This window comes from Bubalus kerabau, chromosome 17 (assembly GCF_029407905.1).
Source record: "Bubalus kerabau isolate K-KA32 ecotype Philippines breed swamp buffalo chromosome 17, PCC_UOA_SB_1v2, whole genome shotgun sequence".
Lineage (NCBI taxonomy): Eukaryota > Metazoa > Chordata > Mammalia > Artiodactyla > Bovidae > Bubalus > Bubalus kerabau.
The window spans coordinates 64,833,381-64,849,017 of NC_073640.1; the positions used below are offsets into that span (position 1 = coordinate 64,833,381).

Sequence of the window (15,637 nt, forward strand, 5' to 3'; positions counted from 1 at the left end):
ACATAGCTGAAAGATACCAAATAACAAGTAATTTTACCTGCTATTCCTAGTGAATATCTTTAAAGATTTACAGAAAATTGATGACCATAGCTAGTTTAAAAATACAATGGAGATGGAAGGATCAAGATGCCAGAGGCTTAGGCAGATGTGGAGCTCATCTCTCTCTCCACAAATGAATGAGAAATGGGAACAATTCTCACAGAGCCCAGCTGAACACTAGCGGAGGCCCTTGGAAATCTGAAAGGAAAAGAAAGATTCCTGCTCTGTAGGGTAGGACAAAAGAAAGAAGAAGGAAAAAGAAGAGGAGAGGAAGTGGGTTGGGGCCTGCAACCCTGCAGGGAGATGAAAGTGAGGAGATGTCTCCATATTCAAGGAATCCCCTCACTGGGGGAGCTCAATTTGGACAGAAGAGCCTCATTCTCTGTGGGAAGAGAACACGGCAAACAGTGTGTGGCAGCAGGACAGAGGGAGACCTGCACACAGGGTTCTGACCCCAGCCCTGCCCACCCAGCCTTAGCGGCATGTCCAGCAATGCAGACAAGGGCTGGGTGCTGAAATGTGGGGTTTGGAGAGCAGACCCAGGCAGAGGACTGCGGTGTGCTGTGAGGAGACATACTGAGGGGATGGGAGTGAGGGAGGAGGTCTATAAACAGGATGCTTGTGGAGGAAGCGTGAACCACTACAGAGAAAGTGTCATTGTTGAGTGATGCCCAGAGAATGAGCCAGCTGCATCCTTTGTCCCTTATGCCTGCCCCTGCTATCCAAGGACTATGAAGAACTCTACACAGCCTGGGATCATTTGAGCCCCCAGCCATGGCCTCCCCCATCGACCTCCTCCCCAATCAGCAGAATCCTGAGCTCTGGGGCAGCCTCAGGAGAAGACACCTGTGAGTTGGCCACATGCACAGATGGAGCAGAAAGCACAGGTGAATGCCAGCAATAAAGAAGAAAAGCTGAAAACTCTCCTTGCAGCAACACAAGCCACGGTATTATACCCATGACCAGCTTTGTAACCTCAGCCCCTACAGAGCATCTGAACCAACAACCAAGGGCTCTCTCATTCACGGCAGGTATAGCTTTAGTAGCTGTAGACTTTGTGGGCTCCTATCCAAGGGGGCTGGGCCAGGACAGAGCCTGAGCTTCTCCATAGCACTACAGCGGGTCCAGCTCCATGCTGAATGCAATCCCAGAACCTGACTTCACTGAATGCATGCTGGTGACCTTGTGAAAACAACAGCTGAGAGACACCAGGGCCGTGTGCCATCATGCCCATGGTTAAGGTGGGGACAAGAGCAGTGCTAGCACCTCATAACATGAGAGCTTGCAGAACGCATGAGAGAGGACACCAGAGCACACCCTGAGGGGAACATTCCTAGAGGAGTAATATTCAGTGACTTCTCTCCCAGTGGGTGTGCCCCAATCCCACCTGCCTGGCACCACAGATCAGAATCACAGCAAAGACTCAGATCTGGGAGCTCTATTCCACCATGCAGGGAGCAGACACCACCAGAGGGCACCAACAACCACAGAACAAGGGGGAAACAGCCCTGAATATCCAGGGCAGGCTCTGGTCACAGTTAACAGCAATCAGAGCACAGATCAAGAGAGGACAAGGGCACAAACCTCTGGACCAACCTCACCCACCAAGGTGCAGCTATCAGAAGGAAGATTAACTAGGTGGCTGCATGCTTCAAAACAAAGACCACATACAGAACGCAGGACAACATGAGATGGCAAAGAAATACGATATAGGGGAAGAAACAAGATAAAACCCTCCAAAGACCACTGAATTAAGAGGTGATAGGCAATCTAATGATTACTTCTTGCTTTTAGTCATCTTAAGTGGAGACACTAAACACTTTCACAAATCCTAGGTGCCTAGTAATTCTTAAATCCACTTCTTGCCACACATGTTTCTGAGAATGTTCTATTAGCTGTTTCAATCTAAGAAGCATAAATGATAGTGACAGAGAACTAGTCAGAAACTGAGGACACATAAGACAGTGTCCAAGGAAGCTGAATACAAATAAGATAAACTTAATAAAGTACTAGTTTTAAGAAATTAAATAAGAGAGACTTTAAAACTATGATTGAAAGAGGGAACTCTACTCATTGCTCTGTGGAGACCTAAATGGGAAGGAATCAATAGGACGGTAAAGACTAGAGATCTCTTTTAAGAATATTTCATGCAAAGATGGGCTCGATAAAGGACAGAAACAGGATGGACTTAAAAGAAGAAGATATTAAGAGAAGTTGGCAAGAATATATGGAAGAACTATACAAAAAAGATCTTAATGACCGAGATAACCACGATGGTGTGGTCCCTCACCTAGTAACAGACATCCTGGCATCCAAAGTAAAGTCGGCCTTAGAAGGCATGAGGACCAACAAACCTAGTGCAGGTGATGGAACTCCAGCTGACCTATTTCAAGTCCTAAAAGATGATAATGCTAAAGTTCTGCACTCGATAAGCCAGCAAATTTGGAAAACTCAGCAGTGGCCTCAGGACGGAAAAAGGTCAGTTTTCATTCCAATCACAAAGAAAAGCAATGCCAAAGAACGCTCAAACTACTACACAATTTCCCTCATTTCCAACAATAGCAAAGGCTCCAAATTCTCCAAGCCAGGCTTTAACAGTACGTAAACCGACAGCTTCCAGATGTTCAAGCTGGACTTAGAAACGGCAGAGGAACCAGAGATCAAATTGCCAACATGCCTGGGATCATATAAAAAGCGAGAGATTTCTGGAGAAACGACGACATCTGCTTTATTGACTATATCACAGCCTTTGATTGTGTGGACAAGAAACTGTGAAAAATTCTTAAAGAGATGGGAACACCAGACTACCTTACCTGCCTCCTGAGAAATCTCTATGCATGTCAACAAGCAACAGTGAGAACTGGACATGTGACAACAGACTGATTCCAAATTGGGAAAGGAGTACGTCAAGGCTGTACATTGTCAGCCTGCTCATTTAATGTATATGCACGGTACATATTGGGACATACTGGGATGGATGAAGCACAAATTGGAATCATGATTTCAGGGAGAAATATCCATAATCTCAGATATACAGATGACACCACCCTTAGAGCAGAAAGCCAAAAGGAACTGAGGAGTCTATTAATGAAACTGAAAGAAGAGCCTGAAAAAGCTGGCTTCAAACTCAATCTTCAAAAAACAAAGATCATGGCACCGGTCAGATCGTTTCATGGCAAATAGTGGGAGAAACAGTGGAAACAGTGAGAAACTTTATTTTTGGGGGGTTCCAACATCACTGCAGATGGTGACTACCGCCATGAAAGTAAAAGATGCTCGCTCCTTGGAAGAAAAGCTATGACCAACCTAGGCAGCAAATTAAAAACCAGAAACACTACTTTGCTGACAAAGGTCCATCCAGTCAAAGCTATGGTTTTTCCAGTAGTCATTTACGGATGTGAGAGTTGGACCATGAAGAAAGCTGACTGCTGAAGAATTGATGCCTTTGAACTGTGGTATTGGAGAAGACTCTTGAGAGTCCCTTGGACTGCAAGAAGATCACACCACTCCATTCTAAAGGAAATCAGTCCTCAATATTCATTGGAAGGACATAGTGAAGCCGAAGTTCTGATACTCTGGCCACCTGATATGAAGAACTGACCCACTGAGAAAGACCCTGATGCTGGGAAAGATTGAAGATGAGAGGAGAAGTGGACGACAGAGGGTGAGATGGTTGCATCGCATCACTGACTCGATGGACATGAGTTTGAGAAGGCTCTGGGAGTTAGTGATGGGCAGGGAAGCCTGGCCTGCTGCAGACCATGGATCGCAGACTCAGAACTGAACTGACTGATATGTATAATTGATGCTCTTTGCTGTATAGGAGTACAAAATTGGAAAACAGCTATATTCCAATTAGAACTTTTAATAAAGATTTCTTTATAGAATCTAAAAATTGTCATAGTTTGAATCAACCATTAATAATGTAGTGGAAAATGTGCTAAGATTTTATGTCCATTTATTTTAAAATTCTATGAGGTAATAAAACACAATAAAGTATTTTAGCACATTAGAATTGGGGCAAATACACTAAAGATATTTAGTATGAGATCATATAAGGTAAAGAGAAACTTTCAAGTCAACCTGAGATGTGCATTGTTTCATTTTCACCAGGTTTTGCTTTCTGCAGTGAAAAATTACTTGAATTTGAAATTTACTTAGAAGGTCCTCTGTGTCGCTCCCAGTAGATAGGAAGTTATAAATCAGAAAACAAAAACCCGTCCCTAGTATTCCTGGAAATTTGGTAGTTTGTCTACCACTCCACTCACACATTTCTGTCTAGAGATAGAAGGAAACTTTAAAAGGACTGTCATACAGTTACTCAGAAATGGGCAGAGTTTTCCTAGGGCCCCCAAGAAATCGAAGAGCAATGAATGAATGCAGTTTGTCAGAAGCCAAGAGGAGACTTTTAGGTCACACTGTGATGGAGAAAAGTAATCACTGGAGATAAATTCATGAAGATTTCAGAAAGAGAGAATGGGGCAGGTGATACATTTCTATCACAGTAGCAGAACAAACCCAGGTTTTCAAAAACCATTTCCATTGAAGCAAATCTCCCAACATCACGTGATGAAGGATGAGTTCCTTGCTGCTCCTTGGACCTCTCATCTGAGTCATCATCTCCAGCCATTCATACCTACCTGGGTAAATGGCTGTTGCCTCCATTCTCCTCATATTCCTGGGATCCTTCAATAGCTCCAGAAAGGTGACCAGGTCCACCTTAGAGAGAAGCCCTGGTGATCAGAGAAAGGAATATTTGTGTTGTTAGATTCATCAGTATCGAATCCAATATGTATTCAGGTGAGACGAAAATGCATTTTCTTCTAGAAAACGATTTCCTGAAATACTTTATTCAAAGCTGCTATACAATACTAACACACACCTAACAATCAGGTCCTGAGATTCTGGTCAAGTAGTACTAAGGCAAAAGTAAGTAGTGTCAATGTGAGATTAAGAGAGGGTGCAACTATTTAATACCACAGAACTTACACAATTACCAGTAACGTAGAATGAAGGATGCAGAGTACATCAAGGAAGAAAAACATCACCAGCACAACGATTCATCATGAAGCCTTTCTTTCTAAACTCAGAAATAACCTATTATCCCCTAGACAGCACAGATCTGAAAATACTGTGGGAAGCAGAAAATTTCAGAAGACATTCTAGAAATGACAGAACAAAAACACAGTGGGTAGATAAGGGATTCTGGAAGGCAGTTATCCTCACCCAAGGAGGCCAGGTTCCTGTAGTTCTCTACCATCACCTCCCTGTACAATTTCCGCTGACTGGGGTCCAGGCATTCCCACTCCTCTTGAGTGAAGTCTATGGCCACATCCTGAAACATTAGCCGTCCCTGAAATACAAAGTACAGATGCCAATATGCCGTGGGAAGTCTTCCTAATGTGATCCAAGATGAAAACGGCAAGTTCAGAGACCTGGTCGTGATTTGGTGGCTTGGCTGGTATTATAAAATATATTTTTTTACACAGTTTTCCTATTTACCCAATTTCTAATGTGAAGAAAGGACGATGAGTTATGATCCACAAGCCATTAGAGAAACTATTCTCATCTGAAAGAGCAATTATAAAATAATCAGGGCCACAGTAGCATATTTATTCCGTGATTCAGGAGCAGACCACGGCCATGTTTTAAGGCATCAGGATGGCAAAAGTCTAACCATGAGGGGTTACTTTTGGAGAAGATGAATAAGCTTTGTCTACATGTACCATAACCTTAAGTAACGCTTATTTACACATGTATACCTGTGGCGGATTCATTTTGATATTTGGCAAATCTAATACAGTTATGTTAAGTTTAAAAATAAAATAAAATTAAAAAAAAAAAAAAAAAAAAAAAAGTAACGCTTATTTACTTTACCAAAGTAACAAAAGATTTTAAAAATGAAAGTAAATCACTTAAAGGCAAAGAAATTCATAATCTCTTCTTGAAAGCTGCATTCTAAGAAAACTTTGTTGTATTAACATAGAGATTAGACTAAATTCCAGTCTGCTACCAGCTTACCAGATAGCAAACAAAAGCTGTTTATCGGTTAACCTTAGAAAAATCTTTTCCATAAATCATGAAGTAGCAGTATTTTTCCAAAGGCATCAGAGTGAAACCATAGAAGGCATGTTTAAATCTGATTAAACTGCAATTGACCGTGTAGCCTGGTCACTGCTGTGACTTGTAACACTTTAACAGGATAAGTAGAATTATAGTTGACCTGATTTTATTAGGGCATATCAGATCTATATGAACTCCACATAATTTTAGGATATCTATATTGGTAAAATCCACCATACACTATAATCTGAGAATATTTACACCCACTCAACAGGACTTCCCATGTAACTTTACATGTCCAATGAACCCAGGTAGTTTAATAGCTCCCTGGGATGTCTCAGGGGCCCTCTGAAGCATTTGAAAGTCAGCTAGAAGTCAAATCATTTAGGAAGCTTTGTGGACAAATATCAAAAGGGGTTATTATAACAATCTGTCAGATAAGATCTGAGTAACAGGCAAATTTGGCCTTGGAATACGGAATGAAGCAGGGCGAAGACTAATAGAGTTTTGCCAAGAAAATGCACTGGTCATAACAAACACCATCTTCCAACAACACAAGAGAAGACTTTACACATGGACATCACCAGATGGGCAACACCGAAATCAGATTGATTATATTCTTTGCAGCCAAAGATGGAGAAGCTCTATACAGTCAACAAAAACAAGACCAGGAGCTGATTATGCCTCAGATCATGAACTCCTTATTACCAAATTCAGACTTAACTTGAACAAAGTAGGGGAAACCATTACACCATTCAGGTATGACCGAAATCAAATCCTTTATAATTATACAGTGGAAGTGAGAAATAGATTTAAGGGCCTAGATCTGATAGAGTGCCTGATGAACTATGGAATGAAGTTCGGGACATTGTACAGGAGACAGGGATCAAGACCACCCCCATGGAAAAGCAATACAAAAAAGCAAAACGGCTATCTGGGGAGGCCTTACAAATAGCTGTGAAAAAAAGAGAAGCGAAAAGCAAAGGAGAAAAGGAAAGATATAAGCATCTGAATGCAGAGTTCCAAAGAATAGCAAGAAGAGATAAGAAAGCCTTCCTCAGCGATCAATGCAAAGAAATAGAGGAAAACAACAGAATGGCAAAGACTAGAGATCTCTTCAAGAAAATTAGCGATACCAAGGGAACATTTCATGCAAAGATGGGCTCGATAAAGGACGGAAATGGTATGGACCTAACAGAAGCAGAAGATATTAAGAAGAGGTGGCAAGAATACACAGAAGAACTGTACAAAAAAGATCTTCACGACCCAGATAATCACGAGGTGCAATCACTGACCTGGAGCCAGACATCCTGGAATGTGAAGTCAAGTGGGCCTTAGAAAGCATCATTAAGGAAATAAAAAAAAAAAAAGAAAGCATCACTACGAACAAATCTAGTGGAGGTGATGGAATTACAGATGAGTTCTTTCAAATCCTGAAAGATGATGCTGTGAAAGTGCTGTACTCAATATGCCAGCACATTTGGAAAACTTAGCAGTGGCCACAGGACTGGAAAAGCTCAGTTTTCATTCCAATCCCAGGCAATGCCAAAGAATGCTCAAAGTACTGCACAATTGTACTCAACTCACATTCTAGTAAAGTAATGCTCAAAATTCTCCAAGCCAGGCTTCAGCAATACGTGAACTGTCAACTTCCTGATGTTTAAGATGGTTTTAGAAAAGGCAGAGGAACCAGAGACCAAATTGCCAACATCCGCTGGATCATGGAAAAAGCAAGAGAGTTCCAGAAAAACATCTATTTCTGCTTTATTGACTATGCCAAAGCCTTTGACTGTGTGGATCACAATAGACTGGAAAATTCTGAAAGAGATGGGACTACCAAACCACCTGACCTGCCTCTTGAGAAATCTGTATGTAGGTCAGGAAGCAACACTTGGAACTGGATATAGAACAACAGAGTGGTTCCAAATAGGAAAAGGAGTATGTCAAGGCTGTATATTGTCACCCTGGTTATTTAACTTATATGCAGAGTACATCATGAGAAACACTGGACTGGAATAAGCACAAGCTGGAATCAAGATTGCCGGGAGAAATATCAATCACCTCAGATATGCAGATGACACCACCCTTATGGCAGAAAGTGAAGAGGAACTCAAAAGCCTCTTGATGAACGTGAAAGTGGAGAGTGAAAAGTTGGCTTAAAGCTCAACATTCAGAAAATGAAGATCATGGCATCTGGTCCCATCACTTCATAGGAAATAGATGGGTTAACAGTGGAAACAGTGTCAGACTTTATTTTTTGGGCTCCAAAATTACTGCAGATGGTGACTGCAGCCATGAAATTAAAAGACGCTTACTCCTTGGAAGGAAAGTTATGACCAACTTAGATAGCATATTGAAAAGCAGAGACATTACTTTGCCAACAAAGGTCCCTCTAGTCAAGCCTATTGTTTTTCCTGTGGTCATGTATGGATGTGAAAGTTGGACTGTGAAGAAGGCTGAGCACCGAAGAATTGATGCTTTTGAACTGTGATATTGGAGAAGACTCTTGAGAGTCCCTTGGACAGCAAGCAGTTCCAACCAGTCTTTTCTGAAGGACATCAGCCCTGGGATTTCTTTGGAAGGAATGACGCTAAAGCCGAAACTGCAGTACTTTGGCCACCTCACGCGAAGAGTTGACTCAATGGAAAATTCTCTGATGCTGGGAGGGATTGGGGGCAGGAGAAGAAGGGGACGACAGAGGATGAGATGGCTGCATGGCATCACTGACTCGATGGACGTGAGTCTGAGTGAACTCCGGGAGTTGGTGATGGACAGGGAGGCCTGGCGTGCTGCGATTCATGGGGTTGCAAAGAGTCGGACACGACTGAGCGACTGAACTGCACTGAACTGAGCTTCTTTGGCTGGCAATACTGTGTTTTCTGTCATTCTGATGTGTCAGGAGGACAATGGGTTCCTTGGGATCATGATTATGGGTAAGTGTAAACAAACCCGTTCAGAAGTTAAGAAGCTTATCAAGTCCAAAGAAACAGCATTTCAGGAAAGAGACAGAATAAACAAACCAAAGGACTATGCCTCTTACCTCGGAATGAGTCATTTCTGACTCCTTGCTTTCCTCTTCCTCTGGGCTTCCTTCTCACGTAAGATCAGTCTTGGGAAGTGACCCCTGAATGTTGAAAATAGACTGTTCAATACCTAGAAAACCACACTGAGCTCCCTATAACACAGCCCCACACAAAGGGAGGATCACAAGAGGTACAAAATACAATCCTCTACGGCCACTGACACAGCAGGGATTCTGGAACACAGACTCAAACGTGGTGTTTTTAGTTTTATTCTTTTCTTCAGAACTTGCGGCCCTTCCTGTGAAAACCACACGTTCTAGGCTGACCCTCCCCTTCAAACCGTAGGCGAGACTCTGACCAAACTCCATACAGATACAGCCTCCTTCACTTCTTCGTGGATCAGGGACTTAGGGGTTGGGCAATGCAGGACTTTAAGCAGCGGTCTCCACAAGTTAGAAGGCAGAACTCCCAGAGAAGGACGTGGACTCTAGAACGATAGTAACAGGAAGCGGATGTGGACCCCAGGGAGCCGGCAGCTAAGATGAAGGACTTCAGAACTTCTCACGGCGATACGAGGACATACACTGGGGACGGGAAAATGGAGACGGTAGTTTGAACGTTCACAGAGACCCCGGAAACCCAGGTGTGAAAGACAAAAGGCTGTGGGACTAGGAATCGGGTTTTAAACAAACAAAACTCACCAGGACACTCTGTCACTCATTTAAAAGCAATTCCGGGTCTGCAGGATACTGCGCACGCGCGGGAGGATGATCCGGTACGGAGGCAGGTGAGTGCGCTACGCCGCGGCCAACGAGAGGCGTCGTAAGGTAGAAGGTAGGACGAGGCCACAAGCGCAGGTACGTAGGGGAGGGGCCAGTGGGGGTGGAGCCTTGCCTCCCCTCAACCCCACTCCTGTCAATTTTGGGTCTGTTGGTCCTTCTGTCCAGTTGTGCTTCCTTTCTCTGCCTTTTGATGCCTTTAAATCTCTTGGATTCCTTCTGGAGCAGAGCTGCTTCTTGCCTGTTCTAACTAGTGTTTCAGACAATTAAGGCAAAAGAGAAAAATTTTGAGAGGTGTCTCTATGGGAAGCCGAGGTGTTTTCAGCAAGTTGAAAAACGGGGAAAATTCAAAAGCCCTTTGTGTGAGTGTGTGAAGATGGGTGTCTCCTCAGTGACGAAAAGTAGAACGTAATCACTTCAGCAGCAGCCGCAACAACAATTAACAGAAGCAATCTGTGTATCAACAGACTCTGGCAGGAGTAACTTCTGTGGTTATGTTATAAACAACAATGTGGGTTCCGGTCTCCCTCTTTCTTTCTGGACTCACTTCCTAAGAGAAAAGCCAACTGCCCTGTTGTAAGCAGGTCTCTGGTTACAGTTTCCTCCCAACGGTTCACCTGAGTGATTCAATTCAGTTCAGTCGCTCAGTCGTGTCCGACTCTTTGGGACCCCATTGAGTCAGTGATGCCACCCAACCATCTCATCCTCTATTGTCCCCTTCTGCTCCTGTCTTCAACCTATCCCAGTATCAGGGTCTTTTCTAATGTCACTTATTCGCATCAGGTGGCCAAAGTATTCGAGTTTCACCTTCAGCAACAGTCCTTTCAATGCATATTCAGGACTGATTTCCTTTACGATGGACTGGTTGGATCTCCTTGCTCTCCAAGGGACTCAGAGTCTTCACCACCACAGTTAAAAAGCATCAATTCTTCAGTGCTCAGCTTTCTTTATAGCCCAACTGTGCCATCCGTACATGACTCCTGGAAAAACCATACCCTTGACTACACGGACATTTGTTGGCAAAATAATATCTGTGATTTTTAATATGCTATCTAAGTTCGTCATAACTTTTCTTCCAAGGAATAAACGTCTTTAAATTATATGGCTGCAGTGATTTTGGAACCCGAGAAAATAAAGTCTGTCACTGTTTCCATTGTTTCCCATCTATTTCCCATGAAGTGTTGAGACCAGATGCCATGATCTTAGTTTTCTGAATGTTGAGTTTTAAGCGAACTTTTTCACTCTCCTCTTTCAGTTTCATCAAAAGGCTCTTTAACTCTTCTTCGCTCTCTGCCCTAAGGGTTGTGTCATCTGCATTCCTGAGATTATTGGTATTTCTACCAGCAATCTTGATTCCAGCTTGTGCTTCATGCAGTCCAGCATTTCTCATGATGTACTCTACATATGAGTTAAATAAACAGGGTGACCCATGCTTAGGGTGGGGCCAAGAGCAATGCCAATAATAGGATCACACAAGACCTTGCTAGAGCATGAAAGGTGACACACAGAGCACACCCCGTGGAGAATATTTTGCGAGGAGAAATATTCAGTGGCTTCTCTCCCAGTGGGTGTGCCCCAATCCCACCAGCCTCGCACCACAGATCAGAAACACAGCTCAGAAACAGATCTGGGGCTCTATTCCACCAACCAGGGAGAGGTATCACCACAAAGAGGGCAGTGAAAACCACAGAGCAATGGGGAAGTTCCCCTCAATATCCAGGGCAAGCTCTGGCCATAGTAATCCAATTAAAGCCCAGGTCGAGGGGATAAAGGCACAAACCCCTGCACCAACCTCACCCAACAAGTTGCAGACACCAAATGGAAGACTAACTGGGTTCCTGTAGCCGTCAAAACAGAGCTCACAGACAGAAAACTGGACAAAATGAGATGGCAAAGAAATACGATATAGAGAGCAAAGCAACATCAAACCCTACAAGAACCACTAAATGAAGAGAAGATAAGCAATCTAAAAATTACTTCTTGCTTTTAGTCATCTTAAGTGGAGACACCAGACGTTTTCACAAATCCTAGGCTTCTGATAATTCTTTAATCCACTTCTTTTTAAACATGTTTCTGAGAATGTTCTATTAGATGTTTCAGTCTAAAAATAATAAATGATAGTGACAGAAAACGAATCAGAAACTGAGGACACATAAGACAGTGTCCAAGGAAGTGGATTACAAATAAGATAAACTAAATAAAGTGCTAGTTCTTAAGAAATTAAATAAGAAGAGAGCCTTTTAAAAATATGGTTGAAACACAGGCAAGTGTACTCATAGCTCTGTGGAGACCAAAGTGGTACAGAAATCAATAGAATGGGGAAGACTGGAGATCTCTTCACGGAAATTGATATACCAAGGGAACTTTTCATACAAAGATGGGCACAATAAAGGACAGAAATGGTATGGACCTAACAGAAGTGGAGAATAATTAAGAAAAAGCGACAAGAATACAAGGAGAGATATACAAAAAAGATCATAATGACCAATATAACCAGGATCGTGTGATGACTCAGCTAGAGACAGACATCCTGGAGTCTGAAGTCAAGTGGGCCATGGGAAGGATCACTATGAATAAAGCTAGTGGAGGTGATAGAATTCCAGTTGAGCTGTTTCAAGTCCTAAAAGATGATGTTGCTCAAGTGCTGCAGACAGTATGCCAGCTAATTTGGAGACCTCAGTAGTGGCCAAGGACTGGAAAAGGTCAGTTTTCATTCCATTCCCAAAGAAAGACAATGCCAAAGAATGATGAAACTAGTGCACAATTGCACTCATTTCACATACTACAAAAGTAAGGTTCAAAATTCTCCAAGCATGGCATCAACAGTATATGAACCGAGAATTTCCAGATGTTCAAGCTGGATTTACAAAAGGCAGAGGAACCAGAGATTAAACTGCCAACATCCGTTGAATCATAGAAAAAGCAAGAGAGTTCCAGAAAAACATCTACTTATGCCTTATTGACTACGCCACAGCCTTTGATGGTGTGGATCAAAATAAAGTGGAAAATTCTTAACAAGATGGGAATACCAGACCACCTTACCTGCCTCCTGAGAAATCTGTATGCAAGTCAAGAAGAAACAGTACCGGAGATGGAACAATGGACTAGTTGCAAATTGGGAAAGGAATATGTCAAGACTGCCTATTGTCACCCTGCTTATTTAACTTATATGCAGAGTACATCTTGCAGGAGCTCTCAGCTCGGTGCCTGGGTTGGGAAGATCCCCTAGAGAAGGGAATGGCTACCCACTCCAGTATTCTGGCCTGAAGAAGTCCATGGATTATATAGTCCATAGGGTCACAAAGAGTTGGTCAGAACTGAGTGAGTTTGCAGGTGATGAAATTCCAGTTCAGCTATTCCAAATCCTGAAAGATGATGCTGTGAAAGTGCTGCACTCAATATGCCAGCAATTTTGGAAAACTCAGCCGTGGCCACAGGACTGGAAAAGGACAGTTTTCATTCCAATCCCAAAGAAAGGCAATGCCAAAGAATGCTCAAACTACTGCACAATTGCACTCATCTCACACGCTAGTAAAGTAACGCTCAAAATTCTACAAGCCAGGCTTCAGCAATATGTGGACCGTCTTGATGTTCAAGCTAGTTTTAGAAAAGGCAGAGGAACCAGAGATCAAATTGCCAACATCCACTGGATCACAGAAAATGCAAGAGAGTTCCAGAAAAAACATCTATTTCTGCTTTCTTGACTATGCCAAAGCCTTTAACTGTGTGGATCACAATAGACTGTGGAAAATTCTGAAAGAGATGGGAATGCCAGACCACCTGATCTGCTTCTTGAGAAATGTATGCAGGTCAGGAAGCAACAGTTAGAACTGGACATGGAACAACAGACTGGTTCCAAATAGGAAAAGGAGATCATCAAGGCTGTATATTGTCACCCTGCTTATTTAACTTATATGCAGAGTACATCATGAGAAATGCTGGACTGGAAGAAACACAAGCTGGAATCAAGATTGCTGGGAGAAATATCAATAACCTCAGATATGCAGATGACACCACCCTTATGGCAGAAAGTGAAGAAGAACTCAAAAGCCTCTGATGAAAGTGAAAGTGGAGAGTGAAAAGTTGGCTTAAAGCTCAACATTCAGAAAACGAAGATCATGGCATCTGGTCCCATCACTTCATAGGAAATAGATGGGTTAACAGTGGAAACAGTGTCAGACTTTATTTTTTGGGCTCCAAAATTACTGCAGATGGTGACTGCAGCCATGAAATTAAAAGACGCTTACTCCTTTGAAGGAAAGTTATGACCAACTTAGATAGCATATTGAAAAGCAGAGACATTACTTTGCCAACAAAGGTCCCTCTAGTCAAGCCTATTGTTTTTCCTGTGGTCATGTATGGATTTGAAAGTTGGACTGTGAAGAAGGCTGAGCGCCGAAGAATTGATGCTTTTGAACTGTGATATTGGAGAAGACTCTTGAGAGTCCCTTGGACAGCAAGCAGTTCCAACCAGTCTTTTCTGAAGGACATCAGCCCTGGGATTTCTTTGGAAGGAATGACGCTAAAGCCGAAACTGCAGTACTTTGGCCACCTCACGCGAAGAGTTGACTCAATGGAAAATTCTCTGATGCTGGGAGGGATTGGGGGCAGGAGAAGAAGGGGACGACAGAGGATGAGATGGCTGCATGGCATCACTGACTCGATGGACGTGAGTCTGAGTGAACTCCGGGAGTTGGTGATGGACAGGGAGGCCTGGCGTGCTGCGATTCATGGGGTTGCAAAGAGTCGGACACGACTGAGCGACTGAACTGCACTGAACTGAGCTTCTTTGGCTGGCAATACTGTGTTTTCTGTCATTCTGATGTGTCAGGAGGACAATGGGTTCCTTGGGATCATGATTATGGGTAAGTGTAAACAAACCCGTTCAGAAGTTAAGAAGCTTATCAAGTCCAAAGAAACAGCATTTCAGGAAAGAGACAGAATAAACAAACCAAAGGACTATGCCTCTTACCTCGGAATGAGTCATTTCTGACTCCTTGCTTTCCTCTTCCTCTGGGCTTCCTTCTCACGTAAGATCAGTCTTGGGAAGTGACCCCTGAATGTTGAAAATAGACTGTTCAATACCTAGAAAACCACACTGAGCTCCCTATAACACAGCCCCACACAAAGGGAGGATCACAAGAGGTACAAAATACAATCCTCTACGGCCACTGACACAGCAGGGATTCTGGAACACAGACTCAAACGTGGTGTTTTTAGTTTTATTCTTTTCTTCAGAACTTGCGGCCCTTCCTGTGAAAACCACACGTTCTAGGCTGACCCTCCCCTTCAAACCGTAGGCGAGACTCTGACCAAACTCCATACAGATACAGCCTCCTTCACTTCTTCGTGGATCAGGGACTTAGGGGTTGGGCAATGCAGGACTTTAAGCAGCGGTCTCCACAAGTTAGAAGGCAGAACTCCCAGAGAAGGACGTGGACTCTAGAACGATAGTAACAGGAAGCGGATGTGGACCCCAGGGAGCCGGCAGCTAAGATGAAGGACTTCAGAACTTCTCACGGCGATACGAGGACATACACTGGGGACGGGAAAATGGAGACGGTAGTTTGAACGTTCACAGAGACCCCGGAAACCCAGGTGTGAAAGACAAAAGGCTGTGGGACTAGGAATCGGGTTTTAAACAAACAAAACTCACCAGGACACTCTGTCACTCATTTAAAAGCAATTCCGGGTCTGCAGGATACTGCGCACGCGCGGGAGGATGATCCGGTA

General features: G+C 43.2%; 1 protein-coding gene across 1 annotated transcript in view; it reads right to left on the minus strand.

Annotated features, from left to right (window-relative positions):
- LOC129630720 (zinc finger protein 436-like) overlaps positions 1 to 5,383 on the minus strand; it is an 8,857-nt gene extending 3,474 nt beyond the window's left edge. The window contains 2 exon segments of the mRNA XM_055551217.1: positions 4,680 to 4,772; positions 5,266 to 5,383. Of these exon segments, the coding sequence (XP_055407192.1) occupies positions 4,680 to 4,772; positions 5,266 to 5,383 (211 nt within the window).
- Between the last annotated feature and the right edge of the window lie 10,254 nt (positions 5,384 to 15,637).